This window comes from Euprymna scolopes, chromosome 19 (assembly GCF_053919585.1).
Source record: "Euprymna scolopes isolate OS-2025 chromosome 19, ASM5391958v1, whole genome shotgun sequence".
NCBI lineage: Eukaryota > Metazoa > Mollusca > Cephalopoda > Sepiida > Sepiolidae > Euprymna > Euprymna scolopes.
In genome coordinates, this window is record NC_136500.1 from 149,398,854 (window position 1) to 149,413,853 (window position 15,000).

At 30.6% G+C, this 15,000-nt stretch overlaps 1 protein-coding gene and 1 long non-coding RNA gene across 2 annotated transcripts in view; both read right to left on the reverse strand.

Annotated features, from left to right (window-relative positions):
- LOC145240056 (ras-related and estrogen-regulated growth inhibitor-like) overlaps positions 1-5,894 on the reverse strand; it is a 157,888-nt gene extending 151,994 nt beyond the window's left edge. Inside the window, exon 1 of the mRNA XM_080103678.1 lies at positions 5,462-5,894. Coding sequence (XP_079959804.1) covers positions 5,462-5,603 — 142 coding nt within the window. The 5' untranslated portion in view covers positions 5,604-5,894. The remainder of the gene's footprint in view (positions 1-5,461) is intronic.
- A 492-nt stretch (positions 5,895-6,386) lies between these two features.
- Positions 6,387-15,000, reverse strand: part of LOC145240057 (uncharacterized) — a 28,094-nt gene continuing 19,480 nt past the window's right edge. The window contains exon 3 of the long non-coding RNA XR_013862478.1: positions 6,387-7,109. This is a non-coding gene — a long non-coding RNA (uncharacterized LOC145240057). The remainder of the gene's footprint in view (positions 7,110-15,000) is intronic.

Below are 15,000 nucleotides of genomic sequence, written 5' to 3' on the forward strand. Positions count from 1 at the left end.
AGCATCCAATGATACCATCCACTAACTGCCCGATTCCTCAATAGACTGAAGGTCGTTTTCTAATTTTTCTGCCATAAGTATTTACTCATTCAGTAAAAGTGCAGAATAGTTAACAGCTGAGAAATGGCAAAAACAGAACAAAAACAAACGCCTTATACAAAACGCAGTGTATGGTTCATTTGTTAAAACTCTTTTTAAGTTTTTTTTTTTATTTATAAAATGTTATTGCGTGCAAAGTGATTTTTGCACACACGAGGAAAAAAAATAAATGACCACTTTTCACCTAGTTGTTGTGGGGTGGGGATTAATTCTTGAAAAGCTTTAAACAAAATATCTTATTCTACCATAACCCTAAGTCCGAGTATCAAACCCAAGTTAAGCAACATGCAACCATTGTTTCACGCTTCAAGGTAGCGTATGTAAAAAAAACAAACAAAAAAAACCCACTGAAATAAAAAACGAAAATAAAGTTTTAGCACGTTAAAAGTATACAGGTCGGTAGATAATTAAATTTCACTTCTTTATCTTTAAGATTGCTCGAATGCTAACTATCTGGCGATTTTACAATTTTCTTTCTTTCTGGTTTATTTAATTCTTTTTTTTGTTTAACTTTTCAGAATCATATTAACGTTAAAGTGTAGTATTTATTCGGATATTGTATTTTCTCTTTTCTGTCATCGGTCAGTGAACGAGAAATCCTTCCAGACTTGGGCAATTTTAATTTTTGACGACTGTCACTGTTTTGGAAGCAACAATTCAACCAAAACTACTAATAACAACATACATAAACAATTAATATAATGATAATACATTTTTATTCGCTTTCCAAAATTAATTAAAACAAACAAACAAACAAACAAACAAACAATTTATATGCATACATAACATATATACATACATATATATATATATATATATATATATATATATATATATATATATATATATACAGTACACATGCAATATATATAAAATTTTATATATATATATATATATATAAAATTTTATATATATATATATATATTCCATTAGCGTTCCTTTTGAAAATTTATCATTTCATAAGCTGAAAAGCTATAACAAACATCCATATGAGTGCTTTGACCTTAGTTCCTGATTTCAAAAGGCGAAAAATTAAAAGGTAAATATTTGTATGTATATTTTATATATATATATATATATATATATATATATATATATATATATATATATATATATATATATATGTGTGTGTGTATTTTTATATATATATATGTATGTGTATTTATGTATATATGTATGTATGTGTGTATGCGTGTATATGTGTATATATATATGTGTATGTGTCTATGAGTTTTATTAGAAACATATTATTATAATATTGTACTTAAACTAAATTTAGATTTATAATTTTACTCTGTTTTATTTCTATCTTTAACCCATATTAATTTTCTTATCAAGTTAAATCCATACCTTTATTTTAATTTTTTCCAGATACATCTGCCTTACTTTTAATGCTAGGTTTATTTATGGTGTCTTTTACATATAATAAAAACCCTTCCCAATATTTGCCGATGAGGAAACTTTGTTTGTTAAAAACACTATATGTAAAAATTATTGTCCGTAGCTTAATGTCTACCACAATAAAAAACATTGTTTTCCGAAACGATCGTACAAATTATTGATTTTGTTGTTGTTCCTTCTTATGAAACGGATTTTAATTTAATTCTAATTTGTTTTTTTAAATTATCAATCACATTACTAGATATTAAATTAGCTCTAGGATATTTACCTATCGAGCTTATTATATATCTAAATTACAACGAGCACTTTTTCTTTCCCTGTATTTTAATTAAACTAGTAATTTTACTATTACATTAAAATACACTCTGCTCTTTAGACTATTGTTCTAATCTCCTTTAAATTATATATATATATATATATATATATATATATATATATATATATATATATATATATATATATATAAATTCTTCCAATTACGGGATTTCCTTGGATTTTACTTGTACAAATGGAAATTCTTTTAACTTTCTTGGAGTTTTACATTTGGGTTTTACCGTCACTGGATTTTTTATTTTCCACCAGACTATCCATTAATGTGTAATCACCTTTTTCTTTACCATATTCCCTCTGCTTAACTTATTTTTGTTTTCAAGTAAGATCTTTGACTTATTCGTTGTTTCATCAAATACTTTTGCATGCAAAATCCGATTCCGCATTTTGCTAATTCCTACCCTCTGATGAGAAGGAAAGTATTTCTTCGAAACTCCACGGATTAAGGACTATCCATTTATCTAGTGTTTCCTTTTCAGATTAAATATGTTTTTAACTCATTCCAAAGTGTTTTTAACATATTTTATTAACTGTTTGCTCATATATATATATATATATATATATATATATATATATATATATATATATATATATATATATATATATATATATATATATATATATATAAGAAACTCGGTTTTTATTGTTGAGCACTTTAAAGTTAAAATAGAAAGTCGGTCACCTAAGCTCGCATGCAAAGTTCATAATGTTATAATCATTAGATCACTATGGCTACATGTTACAACATTAAAAAAAAAAAAAATGTTAGAATTTCAATTATATTTCTCGCGGTTGAGATTGGCCGTGAGGTTTGTTCCTCGCTAATGGAGTCAGAGATGGCTTCGGGACAGGGTTCGAATCTCCCGACCGATAGTAATCGTGTCACCCTGTACTGATGATTCCAGAAAGGATAAAACACTAGTATCTGTAGGTATTAAAAATTATTATTGTAATTATATATATATATATATATATATATATATATATATATATATATATATATATAATTATTATATTAATATATTAATTATATATATATATATATATTACCATAAACACACACACACACACACACACACATATATATATATATATATATATATATATATATATATATATATGAACACATATTCATATAATTAACGAGTGAATGTTTGGCATCCGATAGGATGTCCCATCCCCAGCTTGAACAAACTGTTAAGAAAATTGGAAATATACACATACATTATACAAATATATGTATAGAAAGAGATATGCAATATCTATATGCACAAATATATTCTTGTAAAACTTAAGATCAAGAAATTTAATGTGTTTCTAGAAACTTTTGTTATTATTCCATCTATCTATCTATCTATCTATCTATCTATCTCTGTATATAGATGGATTGATTGACTCATAGTCTAAAGAAGCTTCGAGTATTTTACATATAAACATATAAACATACAAAGCTGTATAAATCAGTTGGTTTTTCCTCTTTGTAACCATTATTTGCTGTATAATATTTTGGTGTAACCACACTTTGGTGTTAATCATGTCTAATCCCGGTGCGGATGATGAGACTATATTCAAGTGAAACAAAAATTATGTCGCCTCAGAAACGATCGTACACTGATTTGTTGTTAGCGCTGAGTTTTAGGGGCTTAATTTTTCCATAAACAATGAGATTAGGCTAAGTTTTTTGGTTGCTTTTTCTTTTACTTTTAATTTTTTCTCCACTAGGCATTGAGCTAGATATTAATAGATAGATGGATAGGTAGATTAATAGATGCGTATGTATATATGTAAATAAAAAAAATTAGAATAAAAATATTGGTTCTAAGTTCATTTATTAATATATATATATTAGTGTTGGGACGATTTATCTGAATCGGGAATTGTAAAATTTGTAACTTTCTGGGGTATTGGGATCAGTATAAAAAAAAATTGTGCATATTTTCCAATACCAAAAACGATTCCTCTAACCTTTTTTATTTCATTTTGTTAAGCACAAAATCTTCCACTGTTGCTAATAATACTAAAAACGAATTTTGGTAAAAAGCAAACACTTTCACTGGCGCTCGTCATAATAAAATAATAATATGTATCGATTTTTAACTACTAGTTAACCTAAAATATCGAGATCATCACTACCACAAATGTGTTTTTTACCTTTAAGAAAAGGGTTTTATTGTTTCGACCTCGTTTTTTTTTTTTTTTCTGAAATAATTACAAATTGTTTTAATCGACAGGACAATATTCTCTTTGCGATCTCTTCAGACAATTCAAGTAAAAAAAAAATTGTTATCTGTTTTCTTTTTTTTTTTACCAAATATACCTCCATATATATATATATATATATATATATATATATATATATATATATATATATATATATATATATATATATATATGGTAAAAAACAGGGAAAATGTGCCCAATACGTTAGTAGAGCAAAATATGTTTATATTATTTCAACCTCGGGAAGTTTGCTTAAATCATTACAAGCTGTTTCAATCGATCAGTAGGATAATATTATTGTCCTGTCGATTAAAACAACTTGTAATGATTTAAGATTTAAGCAAAATCCCCGAGGTTGAAATAATATAAACAATCCAAAAGATATATATATATATATATATATATATATATATATATATATATATATATATATATATATATATATATATATATATATTACCGTATCTTTCTGTTAAGTTACATTATTGTTTCAGCTATTCTGCCGTTTTTTTTTGGCCATCTGTAGCTTCCTCAACGCATATTTGCTCTACAACAGTATTGAGCACTTTCTTCAGTTTTTATTAATTACTATTTCCACTATATATATATATATATATATATATATATATATATATATATATATATATATATTTCTGTAGAAATATATTTTCTTATGATATTATTATAATATATACCAATCCTCATTTAAGAAGCTCAATGTAATTACAGAGCAATATAGAGAATAAATGACAAAAAACTATATTCCGAAATTCATGATGTTGATCATCTTATCATTTATTCCTTATATATATATATATATATATATATATATATATATAGAGAGAGAGAGAGAGAGAGAGAGAGAGAGAGAGAGAGAGAGAGCGGGGGACAGACAGACAGACAGACAGACAGACAGACAGACAGACAGACAGAGGGGGTACAGAGATAAGACTCCTCCTCCACTAACTCAAGGTAAATATATGTATTTGCATGTAGACGTTTCTTTACAATGATGACATTATATAATGTTATAGTGTTTTCTAAGATGTGTTTATTTGAGAGAGAGAGAGAGAGAGAGAGAGAGAGAGAGAGGGAGAGAGAGAGGGAGAGAGGGAGATAGAGAGGCTGCGTATTTGTTATGTGAAATTCTAATATTGAATAATTTGTTACAACTTTCTGATTCTTCCGATTCAAAAGTCGCAAACATCGAAAAACGCAAATCTTATATTCTTCTTTCAACGTGCATGCGCGCGATGCACGATGCCGTCCTAATTTCACACCCGCAAACAAGAAACGAGAAGTGTGTGTGTGTGGGGGGGTAGACAAGCCAGACAAATCGTGTACGTACATTTTCTTGTGTGAGTGTTTTGTTTTGTTTTTAAGATGAGGAAACATTGAATGTAACACGTACCGCTTTTTCCGACGCCTCCGGCCCCGACTACGGCTACTTTGGTCTCTCCAAGAGACGATTTCTTCCTCTTGAGATACGGCCTAAGCGTGGCACCAGGTACGGCCACCCCAGGATCTTGTATGGTAGTCGCAGAATTGTTCATGTTCGTCTGGCCTTAAGAAAGCCACACTAGCTTCCTCTTTTTCTTTCCAAGACTCCGATCATAGAACCTGGAAGAATTTCTTTTTAAGAAAACGGATATCTTTTTTTATGGGGAAGGGGAAGGGTACTTTTTTTCTTCGCAACTTCTTTCGTGAAAATAGAGAGAAACTAAAAGCATCCACGAAGAGGCAGCCAGGAATCCCCGTGTGCGCAGGTCTGAGACAACGCAGCTATTTCCTTCCTTTACACACACACACACACACACACACACACACACACACACACACACACATATATATATATATATATATATATATATATATATATATATATATATATATATATATCAAAATAACTAAATAAAAGAAGAGGAATTACCAAAAATTGGTGCTGCTTGACTCGGCCGGGTAACGTAACGAAGTGAAGAAGAAGAAGAAGAAGAAGAAGAAGAAGAAGAAGAAGAAGAAGAAGAAGAAGAACAACAACAACAACAACAACAACAACAACAAAAGAAAAGAAGAAACAGTAAAAGGAGAAAATAATAAAGAAAAAGAACAAGAAGAAGAAAAAGAAAAAGAAGAAAAAGAAGAAGACGAAAAGAAGAAGAAGAAAAAGAAGACGAAAAGAAGAAGAAAAAAAGAAGACGAAAAGAAGAAGAAAAAAGAAGAAAAAAAGAAGACGAATGAAGAAGAAGACGAAAAGAAGAGTAAAAAAAAGAAGAAGACAAAAAGAAGAAGCAAAGAAGAAGAAGAAGACGAAAAGAAGAAGAAAAAAAAAGACGAGAAGAAGAAGAAAGAATAATAATAATAAGAAGAACAACAATAAAAAAGAAAAGAAGAAGACAATAAAGAAAAAGAACAAGAATAAGAAAAAGAAGACGAAAAGAAGAAGAAGAAAAAGAAGACGAAAAGAAGAAGAAGAAGAAGAAGAAGAAGAAAAGTAAATTAGTGGTTTATTTATTTTTGCTTACTAGAGAACCTTCTATTGAGGACAATCTAGGTCTTCTTTGTACAGTGGGGATATATAGTACCCTAGATTCTTGAAAGGTGGGGGGGACAAAATAAGAACTCTGGGAAGAATACAGCCACAAGAAACAGGAATAACAAGACAGAAAAAAAAGATTACAAACACATTTTACCTGTTGTTGTTGTTGTTGTTGTTGTTGTTGTTAACGTTCATGTATTCAAAGAGAAAAAAAACTATTTTTACATTGCGTAATTTGTTCGAAGTTTACAAAGTTCAAACGTACATATGGATATCGCAAGATGAATTAATAGTCTGAATTATTTGCCGTATTCGGACTACTATCCTCACCTTGGTTGTTATTTTCACAACGTTTCGGTCGATGTAATCTCCGACCTTCTTTCAGGTGTAATTTTTCGAACTCCAGCACGTTTATGTCAACTCGGAAATCTGCACGGAATTTCAAACTGAATCGTTTATTTAATCCATGGAGAGTAGATTATTCTTGTTCTTTCAGTCTTTGATAGGTTGAAGGTTCAATCCTCTGTACAAAAGATAAAAAATTAAGAATAATACAGTAATTAATTAAAAAATGTTTTCTTCTATAACTGTCAGAACGAGAACAATCTACCTCCGTGGATTTAATAAAAAGGTTCAGTTCGAAATTCCGTATAGATTCTCGAGTTTGAAATAAACATTCCCAGGCTTGAAAAGATGCACTTTAGGAAGGTCGGTAGTTACATCGGCCGAAACGTTAAGAAAATAACACTCTGGACGAAAATAGTAATTCGAATAATCATAATAATACGATTCAATACTAATATATTCCAAAACAAGGCAAGACCACAGGGGAGACAACCGAAGCAGCAAAACTGAAGCTGGCCTGCAGGACACCACACACACACACACACACACACACACACACACACACACACACACACACACAAACACACACACACACACACACATATATATGTGTAAATTTGGACATATTTTATTGGTTTAAAATATAGGTTCTTTTTTTTTACCAATTGTTATAAAATTCTAACCAAAGAATAGTATTATAATCTTTAAAAAGCCTGAAAATGTTCATGCAGTTCCTTTCCATAGAACCAAAGATATGAGCATTTCAATATTCAATTTGGTTACAAGTATAGATATATCCATATATGGATACACGACGTTTCGGGGCAATTTTATAAGTTCGAAATCTCAGCGACTATTGATCAGAATTTAACAAATGAAGGCTCGTTGGAAAGATAATGACCTGAGTTATGTAGTGTGCTATGTGACGTTTGCCCTTAAGGTCGCACATTAAGAGGATCTTCCATCATCCAGAGCCTATTTTTTGTACTTTTTTACAGTCATAATGTTTCAATCATAGTCATTGGTTTACCTGGTTTTGCATACGCATTATAAAATGTCTGATATTTCTCCAAAACCTCTGAGGGGAGACGAAATCTTGTTGCTATGATTTCAAAGAATCTGAAATAACAGCTAGGAGAGACTTGATTCCAATTATTTTTCATATGTTATATCTCCCCTCTTTGGTTTTCATACATAAAGTAAATTTCACAATGTATAAGGATTATTTGATACTGGAGATATTCATAATCGTACGCCATTTCCAAAAGAAGTGAGATATAACACACACACACACACACACACACATTCACACACGCACTCATTCACACACACGCACACACACACACGCACGCACACGCACACACACACACATATACATATATATATATTTACTGGTTGTATCGATTGGTTTTCTAGATGTAAATCCAATGAAACCCACGTAATTATTAAAGAGTGTTCAAAGTAGAACAGAGCTGGTATATAGTCTGTTTATTATACAAACATTATTAGATTATTAGTTACATATGTGCACACATGTTTCAGTGGAGTCCCAATTCAGTGACAACACTTTATCAGACCAAGAAAGAATCGATATTGAAACGGGTGCCAAGATTACATTGGTTTTTATAAGATATTTGGGTGCAATCTACTTCCCGGGGAAAATTGGGGTGTATACTTTGTGAATGTGTGCAGTAAGGTTTTTTTGGATATGTTTCTCGTGTTTAAGTTGTCATTAGTAGGGAGGTGTTAGGTGATATACCTTTGCAATAAACGATTCCACTTTACCCATTGACTTTGTTGGAAGATCGAAAGGGGGGTATTTTCCTTTCATCATCGAAATTTTAAGGGTGTACAAGGTTTGTTTTTCTCTAACAAAAATTTATTAGATTTGCCTTCCCTTTGTCAACCAATCTTTTCACAATTTTGAAATTATAACGATAAAATAGAGACTAATTCACAGAATACGAAAATATCTACGAACCAGTAACTTTCCTTTTTTCTTTTCTAAACAACAACCAAAGACAACCTGAAGACGGTCGAAGGACAATCCGACTGAGACGTTGTACAAATAGCGCTCAAGATGAGGATAATACAATATATTTTCTTTTTGTTGCTTTTATTATTAAAAGAGTTATACTTATTTTAAACGTGGTCAAATACTTGTGCTGAGGGAGATAACTCTATATTATTAAGAGATACGTTCAATTATTCTTACGAATTACACAAAACAGGTCATATGTGACGATATTGTAATTTTTCTTAAGCAAAACATGTCAGTAATTGCAATGTTTTTATAAAACTGCTTTGATCTAAAGAACAAACTTAAAAACATTTGAGTAATTGTAAGAATATTTGGCAATCATAGGTTGAATAGAAAACCGCATGATGTTAACGTCACTTGGAAACTTAAAATTGCGAAATCTTTAAAAAGGAAACGAAATATGTTTAAATACTTTTTTTTTACCGAAATCTTTTGAAAGCGGTTCGTTCATTTCATTTTTCTCATTTTTCCGACAATTTTTTACTGAAATCTTTCGGAAGAGATGCGTTCACTTAAAATAGGAACGCCAAAATGAAAGGAGGAAGTATTTTGTTATGGAGCTTCTCTTTAAAAATCTACCAAAAATCAAGTAATTATCCAATCAATACAACATTTTTCGGCGATTATTAAGTGAAGAATGAACTTTATAATCCTGTACTTTGTTTTTCATTATATATATATATATATATATACTGTATTGTGGGAAGGGTGAGGATTGTAGATCAAACAAACAAACAAACAAAAAACGACTGCGCACGTATCAGATTTTAAGGTTGAAAATCAGAATTTTGAATGTGTTCTATTTTTCATCTTTTGCGTTTTGAAGTGAAACTCGTGGAATATGTTAATAATTATTATCTTTAAGATTAGCAAAAAAAAATATATAGTTTATTATATTTGCGAAAAACACTACTTTTAAATCTTTGAAAAATAAATTAATAATTTTCTTTTAGTGAGCCCAATATTTCTAATATATAACTAAATGGGAAATGCTTTGAAGAATCGATACCAAAAACAAAAAAAAGAAAATCGATAAGTGACTGCGCATTTTGCTAAAATTACGATAATTTGTATCGGCATTTTTATTTTTTTTTTATTCACCTATGGTGATCCAACCGTGATACTAGATGCAGGAGTTGTTTTCAACACATACGATGCTTAGCATTCCGAAAATGGTCACCCATCTGGAATTGGCCAGTCTTTCCGTTGCTTAATTTCCGACGTTATGTAGGCAACAATATATATATATATATATATATATATATATATATATATATATATATATATATATATATATATATATATATATATATATTGAAAAAATATAGTTATACGCCCCTTTAAGCATAATTAAAGTTGGGAATAATTTTATTTCTTACACATTTGGTGCCCTAAGTGGGGAACGGCATATATATTGTTTTTTTGTTTGTTTTTTTAATAATGTGATATTTTAAAAATAAAACAATTATATTTGAAAAAAACTATATATATATATATATATATATATATATATATATATATATATATATATATACATATATATATATATATATATACATATATATATATATTATTACATTTTCACCCCAAACAAGGCGCATTGCAACTTTGATGCAGGGGGCTACTATCAGGGACATAAGCTATAGGGGTACTAAGTGGGGAGTTGGGCAGCAAGATGTCGGTTCACGTTACACTTGAACTTCTGCATGTCAGTACAGTTAGGGAAGCAGGAACCCGGAAGGGAATTCCAAAGTCTAGCGGTTCTGGAGAAGAAACTACTCTTACATCTAGGTATCTCAACTGTGAAGTGGTAGAATTTTGCTGCTTGTCGGCTTTGGCGGGGTATTTACGTCGAGGGGGTACAAGTGCTTGCAGTTCGTCGGAGCATTCAAGTTGGCGACTCTCTTTTGAACATTGTCTAGGAGCGAGAGACTAGTAGCAGATGCACCAGCCCAAATATGACAACAATACTCAATACATGGGGCGAATGGTAGCCTATATATATATATATATATATATATATATATATATATATATATATATATATATATATATATATATATATAGTGTAAAATTTTGTTGAAAATGCAGACTCACGTTTGCTTTTTTATAACCTTCATTTATTTCCTGGATTTTTTCCATTACAGCTGTTTCATTGATGAGTAGGCAATTTTACGATTTATGTTTCCATAAAAATATCCTGTCCCCACCAACTTCTTCAGATGTTTATCCATTAGATTTTTACAACAAAAGGTATATTTTTAACATGTTGAATTTTTCTTTTGATATTAATATACGGTAAGATTCTAATATACATACTCCTCAAAAGAAAAAATATATTAATATCAGAAGAAAAATTATTAAAAAAACGACTAGATGTAATCCACGGGTGTTTGTACAGAAACAGATATTTAATTTCACGAACTAGAGCAGATTAGGAAAAAAAAATAATGTATAATATAAGGAAACAAAAAAGATGCAAAGGAGGTAATCCTAGATATAAAAAAAATGATACCATGAGAGTGACCTCCCTTCTAAACAGAAGGATCGGGTAATAATATGAATTTAAACACCAAGCAAAAAAAAAAACATTAAAAGAAGAAACACGCATAAATATAAAAATAAAATTATATAAAATTATATGATGATTGAGAAAGGGAAAAAATACGAAACTACGGGTTAAAACGGAAAACTATCTTCACATAACACCAAAAATGGAGGCAGTGAGGAGGCATGGCTTTGGAAATCTTTTTACCTGAATACGATGTTCAGCATGTTAAAAATATACCTTTTGTTGTAAAATTCTAATGGATAAACATCTGAAGAAATTGATGGGGACAGGATATTTTTATGGAAACATGAATCGTAAAATTGTCTACTCATCAATGAAACAGCTGTAATGGAAAAATCCAGGAAATAAATGAAGGTTATAAAAAGAAAACGTGAGTCTTTGAATTTTTAACAAAATGTTACACTATATATGCTCTGCACCTATTAAATAGATACATTGAGCTTAACTCAAAATTAACGGTGAATGGTTTTTAAAATAGCAATCTATACCCGTTAAACGAAAACGGTATACATTGAGAGTAACGATATTTCAAAAACAAAATTTAATATATATATATATATATATATATATATATATGTGTGTGTGTGTGTGTGTGTGTGTATGCATATATATATATATATATATATATATATATATATATATATATATATATACATACATATATATTATGAAATAAGAATTTAACTCTACACTTAATCGTCAAATGAAACGTTAAAATAAATGGATTAATATAGTTTATCCAGGTCTTCGTACTTAATTTTTAACTATCATTATTTTATTTATTTTTTTTTTTTGCTACACAAAGCTGTAGAGTGATATAAAATTGGAATTCAGGTAATTATATTAGAATATGTTTTTTCATATTCTTATAGCAAATTATCCTAAATCTTATTTAGACGGAAACAATTTAGGGGGTTCAAAAATATTTTTAAAAATATTTTAATGCTTTATTGATCGAGATAAAAATGGCGATAAATGGTGTGGTTTTGGAAAATTCAAAATTTAAAATTCTATAAAAATAGCAAAAGTTTTATATTAATTTGATTTTCATCTTTCTAAAAAAAAATTGCTCAAAAATAATGAATTTTAATCAATTTAATTATTTTTAATGACATTTTATATACTTTATTTCATGTATTGTGAAATACGAAAATGACACGCACATCACAAAATTATCATTAAATGCAAAACGTTTCGGTAAAAAATTGGTTAAAAAAAACGCAAAAAAGTCCGTTTTATTTATTTATTTATTTTTTGCGTCAAAAAGTATTAAAAAAGTATTTCGTTTCTTATATTCTGATTTCCCGATTTTAATTTACCAAGTGTCGTCAGCATTAGGGGGCCGTGCTTTTTGTTCAACCTACGAAAGTCCAGATTTCAGGATATTTGGTTCATTTGCAATTATCGTTGCATTTTTACGTAGTTGCATCTTTTCCCCTAACAATTTCTTATGTTTTTGGTTCTTAATGTTTTTTTGAAATGTTAAAACTTTGTTGAATTACATAAAGTTGTTGAAAACAAACGCTTCTTTTTTTACAATTACTCGAATATTTTGTTTACTAAAAATCACAATATCTTCGCATTTAACATTTTTTATTAATGGGAACTCATGTACTATATGTCTCCATCAGTAGGCGCTCTCTACCGTGCTAGAAAACTACTGACACCTGAAAGTATCCTGTACCTTTATAAGGCCACCATTCGCCCATGTATGGAGTATTGCTGTCACATTTGGGCTGGTACATCTGCTGCTAGTATCTCGTTCCTAGACAAGGTTCAAAAGAGAGTCGCCAATCTGATAGGCCCTGAACTGGCATCTAAGCTTCAGCCTCTGTCCCATCGACGAAACGTTGCATCCCTCTGCCTGTTCTACAAGTATTTTAATGGTGAATGCTCTGACGAACTGCAGACACTTGTGTCCCTACGACGTAGACACCATCAACAAACACGACAGGCAGCTAAATCCCACCCCCACACAGTAGAGATCCCTAGATGTAAAAGATCTTTCTACTCCAGTAGTTTCTTCCCCAGAACCGCTAGACTCTGGAATTCCATTCCAGGTCCCTGCTTCCCTAACTGTACTGACATGCAGAAGTTCAAGTGTAACGTGAACCGATCTCTTGCTGCCCAAATCCCTACATAGTGCCCCAGCAGTTGCTGCCCCTGATAGTAGCCCCCTACACCAAAGTGGCAATGTGCCTTGTTTGGGGTGAAAATGTAATAATATAAAAAAAAAAAAGTCTGCTCTTGACACAAGACTTAATCACATGACTACGGTGTAAAATGAGAAAAATTAACGCATCTTGTTATGGAGCAAATACAAAAACGCGGACTGGAAATGAAACGAAATATAATTTAAAAAGTTAAACGAAATTCAATTGTGCTATTATCTTTTTTCAATTCTGAATAATTTCATGTCTAATTATGAATTTTCTGACACTTGTTGAGTTTTATAAATAAATAAACTCAATTGGGTGTGTAATCATGATTAAAAAAAAAACTCGTGCAGTTACAACAACGGATATTCAGTCGTTGCGAACCTCTCTCTGCTCTATCGTTATTTTCATAGCAAGAGCTCGCCTGAACTCCAATCTATTGTCCCCCTTGACAATCTCACAGAAAATACTCGACTAGCTACAAACACTATCAACAATTTTCTCCACTCTCTATCTCTGCATAAACCTAAACGCAAATTCCATGAACAAAGTTTATTTCCCAGAACTGTCCGCTGGCCTGCTTTCCGGGTGAATATAACATAATTTTTTTTTTTACATGGAGGTCACCACTTATCAAGGCCCAGAATCCATTCAGGGATAAGGGTTATTTTGTGTACAGTAATCAATGGGATAGTATCGTAGTAATAGTTAGTATTGGAGATTTGATAAAGTGTCATTACTTAAGGGAGCGGTTCATCAGGAATTTGTTTATGTTGGACTTGAAGACATCCATGTTGAAGTCAGGAGGGAAACAGGCAAGCAGTAGAGAGTTCCACAGGCGTGCAGTTCTAAGAAAGAAACTTTGCTCATGGAATCCACGTTTTGATTTAGGCACAAATAAAGAGTGGGGAAAATTATTGACAGTGGTTTCAGTAGATGAGTGTTTATTGTGAAATATTGCCGAGGGGGGGGGTACCAGAGATTGGAGCTCAGACGAGCACCTGCCATGGAAATAACGATAAAACAAAGATAGGCTCGCAAATAGCCTTCAAATCAATATAAGCAAGTTCTTGTTGAGCCATCTCCATAAATAGTCAAATTCTATTCAATTTACACCATTAACGATTACTATACTATAACCTTACATTCATTAACCCTTATCCTCGAGTGACCTTCGGGCCTGGATAGGTGATGATCTCCAAGTAACAATATATCAGCTGTATTAATAAAATGGAGTTTTTCTACACAAGCCATTATCACTTTAAACAAGTCGTTGTGTGTGTAGTCCATGAATTTGCTC